General features: G+C 47.2%; 1 protein-coding gene across 1 annotated transcript; it reads right to left on the reverse strand.

Annotated features, from left to right (window-relative positions):
* Positions 1–3,137: 3,137 nt before the first annotated feature.
* On the reverse strand, positions 3,138–8,004 carry LOC116420287 (synaptonemal complex central element protein 1-like). Its single transcript, XM_031944697.1, has 11 exons — positions 7,966–8,004; positions 7,684–7,830; positions 7,568–7,631; positions 7,161–7,215; positions 6,542–6,631; positions 6,313–6,433; positions 5,858–5,924; positions 5,417–5,552; positions 5,225–5,314; positions 4,837–4,932; positions 3,138–3,180 (listed from the first exon to the last, which is right to left on the reverse strand). Exons 1-11 carry the CDS (start codon positions 8,002–8,004, stop codon positions 3,138–3,140), a joined length of 948 nt encoding a protein of 315 aa, XP_031800557.1.
* Positions 8,005–9,385: the final 1,381 nt, after the last annotated feature.

Here is a 9,385-nt window from a genome sequence, read left to right on the forward strand (position 1 = left end):
CACAAAATGGCAAGGAGAGCATAGAGTTCCTGAGTCATCACAAGTGCAGAGTTGTTTTTCTTGTACCCAGCTTACTTAGGGGTCCAGCATTTTTACCCAAAGAACTAAATCTTGGCCAAATATTTGATACTTTTGCCATATGTTTCACAACCCCAATGATCCCAACCCAGAAGAAGCTGTGTTCTCAATGACATCTAGGCACTGGGGCAAATATGATGTCAGGAATGTTCAAGACTTGAACCCAGAAGAAGAAAATGACTTGAAGATATCTACAAGCGAAGCCACAGAATAAAACAGAGCTTGTCCACCATGTAAAACTACAATTCTTGGGGAAATATAAAGGAAAGATTTAAAGAGAGACACAAATGTGTTTTAGCATTATATGAGAACACTAGAGGGAAAATGTGGAAAAGAAAGGAGAGCTTTGGAAAGATCAAACTGGAAATATAATAAACCACTTGGCACAAGAAACAAAAAATTTGGGAGGGGTACTCTTCCTCAAACAAGAGATACACTAAAAATTCAGATGAACCAAAGAGAAGTCAATGTAACGCCAGGTGGCAAGAAATGTTAAAATAAAATCATAGAAAATATGGGGAAAGGTAGAAAATGCAAAAATCAGAAGAAAATGAATCTTCTATGAAAAACAACTATCTTGGGGGAGGGAGGAGAAGGAAGTTTGAGGAAAGGTAATTTTAAAATCTTTGGATCACCTAAAAGCCATGGACTCCTTCCCCCCTCCACACTGCTTAAAGAGCTTAAACATTACATTTGAATAAATCATAAGAAAAAACTAGTTAGAAAAATGAAAGGAATCTATTGAGCCCCTTGTGAAAGAAACCCCAAGTTACAAACTATGACAGATGTTGTAGCCAAAACCCAGAGCCTCCAAGTTTCCTGGGCTAACAGGCAGCGTCAGCCCGTGTCCTTGCTGATTCCACCCCTCCAGGACCTGTCTTGTGACACTCTTTTGTGTCTGGAAGTGAAAATTGGAGAGTTACAGCAAAGCTCACTGTTTACCCTAACCCTAACCCTGCTTTCCATTTTATAAAACACCCAGCATCTAGTCTGGGTGAATCCTTTCCCTTTCCCTGGGGCAGATCACTCCTGTCCTCGACTCCTACCATTAGAAACTAGCCAGAGAGACTTTCCCTGCCCTGATACCTTGAGGCTGCTGATTCTCGTGATCAAGTCCCAGGTGCCCTAGCCCATTAAAAGTATATCAATTGGGGCCGAGGTTTTCTTGTCAAGGGACCACTTGCTTTGAAGGTACATACCTGATTTAAGACATTTCAGAGTCTCTCTTGGCACCTTTGGTTATAAAGAAAAACCACTCACCATCAATTCGCTAATTATTGGCTTGCCAAGTTGATCATTAATACCTGGAAATTACCTCTCAGGGTTTTATTCACGACATCCCCTCCACTGAGAAATCCAGTTTTTCATGACATCACCTTTAAAGGAAACAGTACCCCTGGCCTCGTTTCCCAGAGGGTCCTGGGACTTTCTAACCAACTAAAGGAAGATCTCCAATGGTCTCCACACTCCTAAGGGACCCACCCTTTCCTGTATGTGGATCATCCGACTTGCCTCCCCAACCTGCCCTTGTTTCAGGAAGCTGCCAAGTCCCAGATAAATTTTAATAAAACCTCCGATATGAGGTAAGCCACAAGAAGCTCAGGGCAGCTTATTCCCAGTTTTCATTCTTCCACTCTCTTCTTCCTGTTTTCAGGCTCTGTTTCAATTGCTCTTTTCTCTCCCAATAACTCAGTGCACATCACATCTCACCCTCTTCTCCCTCTCTCTCCCCTCTTTCTCTTTCTTCCTGTGTCACACATTCTCTCCCTTTCTCTTTCTCTCTGACCTCCACCACTCATTCTGAGTCTCTAGCTTTCTTTTCACTGTATCTCCATTATTCTATATATGTTTAACTTCAAGCTATTCGCCGGAAAGGTCAAATACTTAAGCTTGGATATTTTGACCCCACTAAATGATGGGACTCATTGGAAGAGGCCTCAATGTTGGGAAAGATCGATAGGAAAGGGAAAGGGAGGGAAATGGAAAGAAGGTATCACAAAAACAGGAAACAAGAACTTAGACGTCTTCTGAAAAGAGTAGCAGTATCTAGTCCATGAGATCATGAAGTCTAAACAACTCGATGGTGACGATGGTGGCAGACAGTGCAGCTGTCTATACAGCTATACCTTCTCTATCCATCTCTCCAACCTCTTAACCTCTTTCCATCCATCCATCCATCCATCCACCCATCCATCCATTTCTTTATATAGCAATGTTGCATTAGAAAGTCTCTTCATCCATCTATCCATCATCTCTTTCTCTATGTCTTTATCTCAAGCTCTTGTTGTTTAAAATTTATCCACCCATGCATTCATTATGAATCATCCATTATCCCTCCCTCCCTCCATCGCTCTACCTAACTATATGTTTTGTTTGTTGCCTTTAATCAGTAGGATACTCAAATTTTCTCTGGTGTGTTATATATATTTTTGTAGTCTCTTCCATTGCTTTTTGGCCAACCTCTTAAACTGCCTCTGGTTGCTTTTGTCATGATGGCATTTCATACTTTCTCTTTTTATTCATCTGTCATTTGTTGTTCCTTTCTGTGATTCTTAACTTTGGCCACTGCTTCCTGGAAAAGTTCTATGTGTGGGTCCTGAAACTTTTTTACACTTATGATGAAATAATTTGGGAAATGTCCTTTTAAAGATTATTAGAACAGATACCAAGTCTTACATCATTTTCTTTGGTATACCTTTTGGGTTATCTCTAAGTTTGCTTCAAGCCAATGAGTTGTTGCTCTTAGTTTTCAGTTTCTTCTCTTCCTTGCCCTGGCTGACATGGCGCAGACCTGTTACTGCTGACAGAAAGCTTTGCCTATGGTTTCTGACATCTTTTTCTTAGGAAGACCATTTTATATGTGCCTATCACTAGTACTACATGACACTGAGCTATTTCCAGGGTTTTGGTATTTTCGAAATTTATTTTTGGTAGGCCACGACTTCCTTATGAGGCCGGAGCAGGAGGGGATGTGACTTGATTCTCTATTGACTGCATTATCCTCATTTTGGAAAAGACCAATGACATCATGAGGGCCTTAACTCATGCAGGAATCAGATTCAAGTAAAGCAGAGTTTCACCAAGTTTCCAGCCTCACTCTCCCTGAAATCCAGAGACAAGCAAAAGTCTGGGCCAGTAGCCGATGGCCTGGGACGCGCACACGACCGTGGGATCCTACGGGTCTGACCAAGTTCAAAGCACCCTCCCGCCAACAGCAGCTGCCCTGGTCACAAGAACAAAATGTTCTCACCTGCCCTTCTACCAAGGAAAGTCTTCACAGGCTGGGAGTAGACGGCTGCCAGCCCTTGGGATGGGCATGAGGCCTGCTTGGGCCCAACCCCTGAGTGGTTTCCTGCTGTGTGAGCATAGCACGAGTTAGAGCTTCTTAAGAAGGACCGCCAATTCCATTATCTGGGCAAATGGCTGGCGAGGTACCCACGGGAGGGAGAGTATGTTTTTTCATTTCATTTAATTTTTTCATTGGTAAAATCCATTTTTCTCTCGTAATCGTACTCCCCAAAGGATAAGTAAATATGAAAAACTGAAGCCTTCTCACAAACATGTCGAACCAAGTAAAGCAGTTCCACACGTGCACACGCTGCTATCTAAGCCTCCGTAGATATGGGAATGTGTGTACACCCTAGGCACCTGTCTATGTGTGTGTATAGTACATCCAGTTCTAGGTACCCATAGGTAGTTGTGGATAGAGGGATGATGTATGTCTGAAGGCCCTTCTGCGCTTCTGTCCCAGAAGGTCTCCAATTTCATCCCTGACCTTCTAGAGTTGCTTCAGACCAATGGTGCCAGTCAGGGTCCCAAGCCCTGGGAAGTTCCTTCCTTTCCTTCAGGCTGAATTCCGGTGTTTCCCTGTCACCAGCAGCAGCAAATAGAAATGCCTGTTTGCTCTCCAGACCCTTTGCGCCTCCGTTCACCTCTTCAGTCCAACACGCGTCTTTGCCCTTCCCTCCACACATGTTCAAGGCCAGCCAGATTAACTTTATACCTAGCACGGACTCTCTCCTCACCTCTCTCTTGTAAAACTTCTCTTGGATTTGAGGCCCAAGCTCCACTGCCCCGCACTACACTGGGACCCCTCCTTTCCCAAAGGCCCTCCTTCACGACAATCTCCTCGTGTCCGGCTCACACCTCTCTGTCCATGCCCTTCTTGTCTTCTGGTCCAGAACAGGGTCTTCTTGAGTACAGGAAGGTTTCGCTTTGCCCATTTATCCCCACCACCCCCAGTGCCCGGCGCCGACTAGATGCTTAGCTGATGGATGGGCCTAAAGCTCTGGCACAAGAACAAACGCACGACCAGAGCCAGAAGCAGAGAGGGAGGAATTCTTTATTCAGGGAGGCCAAGCTACAAGGCTCGAGGTCCAGATGATAAAGGGTGTCCAGCGTGGTGCAGACAAAGCTTTGTCCCAGCGAGGCCTCTCTCTGGGATGAGCCAGCGGGTGGCCAATGCCAGGCTTGACTTCCTAATCTTTTGGGAATCTCCATGACAGCCTGGGAGGTGGGGGAGGCAGAAAAGGGAAAAGATGGACCAAGCGCCAGCTAACAGGTATATCCCCAACACACACACACACACACACACACCTCTCTCTCTCTGTGTTTTCTGCCTTTAATTAACCTCCTCGCTGCTGGCGTCTCTCTGCCAGATCTCCTTTCCCCTTGCTCACGTCTGGCTCCCATGCTTGATTCTTTTCTTTGAACTCTGCCATGGCCAGGAGATTTTCCCGTTTACCTCTCCTCACTCACCTTGGTAACAAGCTGCTTTTCCCTCCAGCAGCCCCCTCAGGGCTTCTCTCCTGAGACCCTTGCTTGCCGCTAAGAGCTTCTAGCTGCCTCTTCATCCTGTGCCAGGAGCCACAATTGGAGAACCCAAGTCAGGGAGGCTTGTGCCAAGGAGAGGGGCAGAGAGAAAGGGAAAAACTCAGAGAAGGATCTAAGAGAAGAGAGAAGGGCAGGAGAGCTGGAGAAACAGAAAGAGGGAGGGGAAAGTCAGCAAGGCAAAGGGGACAGACACAGAGAGAAACACGTCCACAACATGCACGGCGCACACACAGCGACAGGCTAAAGAGACACCGATGAAGAGATACAGATAGCCAAGGGGTCCCCACCCCTCTGGAGGGACTTTGGGGTTCACCTCTGGTATTTCTGCTGCAGCTGGTGATAGTGCAGAATGGCTGCCTCCAGGACTTCTGTAGCTTTCTTGTTTTCTTCTTCAAGCAGTTGCCTAAGAGAGATTGCCTGGAATGAGCACCCCTCAAGCCAGCCAGCTTAGCCTGTGCCCTGTGCGCTGGCCCCTGCCCCTGCCCCGCACCCAACAGAGACTCACACGGCTGCAGCAGCGTCCACAGTGCCCAGGAAGGCATCCTCACCGCTGGCACCTGTGGCTTCAGCCACGCCCTCAGGTCCAATCAACGCGCCCACCTGGGCCTGGAGGCTGCCAGGCTTCTCCTGACTTTGCCTTTCTGGTCACAGGAGAACAAACTACATTAAACGCGCTCTCATCAGGGATTTCCTCATCCCTGCCCGGTCCCCTTCCTGAGGACAGGTGGAGACTGCAGTCTTTGGCTCCACCTGGGGCAATGCTCCTCCCCTTCAGGGAAAGGGAGGTTATCTTTGGGGACTCTAGAGGGCAGTCCAAGGAATGGAGGCTCAGTTTTTCCCCAAAGGGACATTTCCCTCCTCACTTCCACCCTCTGCTCTCCCCCAACACTGGGGCCCTCGTCCTCCCCACAGGGCCCCTTGCCCTCCCCACACACAGGGCCCTCACCCTCCATCATCAGCTGATCCTTGTGGCTGCTGCTGCTGCTGCTCATTTCTGGGACCATGTGTCTGCCCTCTGAAAGAAGGAAGAATTGGAAGCCTGCTGTGGTCTGAGATCCCTCCCTCTCCAGTCCTGTCTGGCCCCAGGCCTCCTTGGGGAGTTCCCCAAATGGCCCCGAGAAAAGTCGTGGTTCCTAACCTATTCCTGAGCAGCATCTCTTACATTGACAGCAGGTGGCCATCTACCTGATCCACTTGATCCACTGAGATCACAAATGCAGCTTTCTTGAAGCCCTCTAAAACCACAGCTGCCCTCCTCCACGGTGAACACAACTCCTCTATACCCTGACCCCATGTCCTGTCCGAAATACCCTTCCACTTTACCTCCCTCTTCCAAGCCCTGAGACCCTTTCACTGCCCCCTCCTAAGAGGCGGGTCTATTCAAGTCTTCCCTGTATCCTATACTCCCCGTGTATATAACCAGGTTTCTTTGATCCCAACCAAGGGTTTTCCCCTCATGTGGAATTCCCAGAGGACCTTGTGCTTCTCCATCATTCCCTCTAGTTGCCAGCCGGACTCCGTCCTAAGGCAGAAGAAAGCATAGGGTGGGTCAGAGTCAGTACCACAAGAGGCCTGCCCTCCAGCCCAGAAGCCTTCCAGCACTGACCAAGAGGCTGGACCAAGGGCTTACCTCTGCTTCCTTTTCTTGGGTCTTTCTTCCTGGATGTTAGAGCTGAGCTTGGTTATCCTCTTCTTGTGTTCCCCAGTCACTGCCAGCTGCCTGGAACATGGAAGGTTGGGGGAAGAGGGAAACTCAGAAGCTAGTAACCCTGACCCTTCTCAGGCAGCCCTTAAGAACCCCTTGTGCTGTTGATGTTCTGTGCAGGCAGAGGTCAGTGATGGGGGGCATCTTGTTTGGCCTGGAAATGTGTGCCCCTTCCCAACCCTCCTGCTGCATCATGCCCCAAACAACAGAGGAACGGTCCTGTCACTATGTAATCGGTCGGGCCCTCAGGCTCCAGGACCCCGCAAGCTGGAACAGGAAGACGCCTGGGGCACTGGATGCTTTTGCAGCTGTGTCCCTCAGCATGGAGCCTGCTAATGCCCCAGAAGGCCTTCCATGCTTGTGGCCTCACCGTCACACGCACACCAAATAAAGACCAGGAGAGACAATTCTGGGTTAGAAACAAATTTGGGGCCAGACACACATGTTAAAACCAAGTTACAGCCAGAGATTACTTTAGTGCTAGAAATGATTTGAGGGCTAAGGTTGGGATTAAAGGGAGTGAGTGAGACAAGGAGCCACTGACCTGACAGCCTCGGTGTCTTTCTCCTGGCAGTGCAGGGAAAGGGTCCTCAGAGTTTCTAGAACCAAAGAGGTCAGTAGGTGGACACGGGGCCAGAGAGGGACTTAGATGGCACGCAAACCGTGTTCTCAGGCGCCCTGCCATTTTGGAGCTACCTGACCACCTGGAATCCCCCACTATTAGTCCCTTCCCTCTCAAACCACCCTATGTTCAGCAACTTTGGGCCTTTACTTGAATTGGTTCTCTCTACCCTTAATCTTGATTTAGTCGCTTTATGTATTTACTGCCTTCCCCACTACAACTGTGAGCTACTTGAGAGTCAAGATCATCACATTCCTTCTATTTGAATCCAGTCCCTGGCACAAAAGGTGCTTAATAGTCTTTATTAAGGTTTATTGATGGGTTGATACCTTGCTTCTTGCTCAAGACTTCTTTCACTTGTGGCTCCTCCAAGCTCACTGCAAGGGACAGAAATCAGACAGTCAGCTTTACCTTTCGGTCCTCCTCCGGTCTTTGTCTGCCCGGCCTGCAGCAAGCTGGCGGCATTGCTGGCTTTGCGTCCAAAACACTTCTCCATAAGCACAGGATCTGTCCACGTCCTCATTCCATGCTGCTCAGTGGCATCCCAGTGGTCTCCAGGGTCATGGGCCTCAGAGGCCCCTCGTTTGGCATACTAACAAATTGGGGCCCAGAAGCAGAATTTAAGTCAAAGATGCATCCCTTTTGGCTTTTAAAGCCCTCCTCCATTTGCCCCCAACCTACCTTTCTACCATTTCATGACACACCAAGCTCCGCAATCCACTCTTACCAGCCCCGCTCCATTTTCATCCAGGACATATGACTTCATCTCCCTAGCCTTGCAAAGGGTCAAGCCTCCAGACTAAATATACTCCCTCCTTCTCTGCACCTCACAGAATTCCTCTCTTTCTTCAAGCACACCATCCGTTTGAAGTCCTTCCTGACCCCTAATGGAGGCCTCCTCAATAATCACCTCCCACTTAACAACCACATACTTATCCACTTTATATTCATTTCAAATTTACTTATACGTGTGACTATTGCTTTCCCCATAGAAGGAAGGCTCTTTTGGAGTAGGGATCGTTTCATTCTTTGCATTTGTTTCTTCGGCGCCTGGCCCATCAGAACTACAGGATGCCCTGGATGCCAGGGGAGGCCATGGTCTTTTACGGTGAGGTTGTTTTTGTTTGTTTGTTTTTCTTTTCAAAAATATTTATTTATTTAAAAGAGCTTCTCATTTTCAAAATAGCTAGAAGGATAATATTTAACATTCGCCCTTACAAAACCTTGTGTTCTAAGTTTTTCCTTCCTTCCCCCACCCCTCCTTGAGACAGCAAGTAATCCAATATATGTTAAACATGTACAATTCTTCTTTACCTGTTTCTACACATATCATGTTGCACAAGAAAGGTCAGAACACAAAGGGAAAAAAGAAATCAAAAACGAAAACAAAAAGCAAGCAAACAACAACAAAAGGGTGACGATACTATGTTGTGGTCCATACTCAATCCTTGCGGTCGCCTCTCTAGGTGCAGGTGGCTCTTTTCCTCACCAGACCATTGGAACTGGCCTGAATCACCTCACTGTTGAAAAGAGCCACGTCCATCAGGATTCATCATCGTCTAATCTTGTTATACAATGATCTCCTGGTTCTGCTCACTTCAATTAGGATCAATTCCTGCAAGTCTCTTCAGATCTCTCTGAAATCCTCCTGCTGATCGTTTCTTAAGAGAACAATAATATTCCATAACATTCATATACCAGAGCTTATTCAGCCATTCTCCAACTGATGAACATCCACCCAGTTTTCAGTTCCTTGCCACTACAGAAAGGGCTGCCACAAACATTTTTGAACATGTGGGTCACTTTCCAGAATGGCTTGGATGAGTTTACCACTCTACCAGCTAAGGTTTAATGTAACCATTGTCCTACAGCCCCTCAAATTTTTGTCTTTTTCCTTTTACTTAATATTCTTAATCTGATGAATGAGAGAGAAGGCATCACTCAGAGGTGCATCAATTTGCATCTCTCTAATTCTAAATGATTTACAGCATTTCTTTTCCCAGAACGCCACAAATGGCTTCGATTTCTTCCTCTGAAAAATGCTACATATAGATAAGGAATAAGCATATGCCTTATCTATTTATCATTTGGGGAATGGCTCTATCATGAATGGACTCGGTTCCCAAGGAGACTAAGAGAAACCGTTC

The sequence above is a fragment of the Sarcophilus harrisii genome, chromosome X (genome assembly GCF_902635505.1).
Source record: "Sarcophilus harrisii chromosome X, mSarHar1.11, whole genome shotgun sequence".
NCBI classification, from domain to species: domain Eukaryota; kingdom Metazoa; phylum Chordata; class Mammalia; order Dasyuromorphia; family Dasyuridae; genus Sarcophilus; species Sarcophilus harrisii.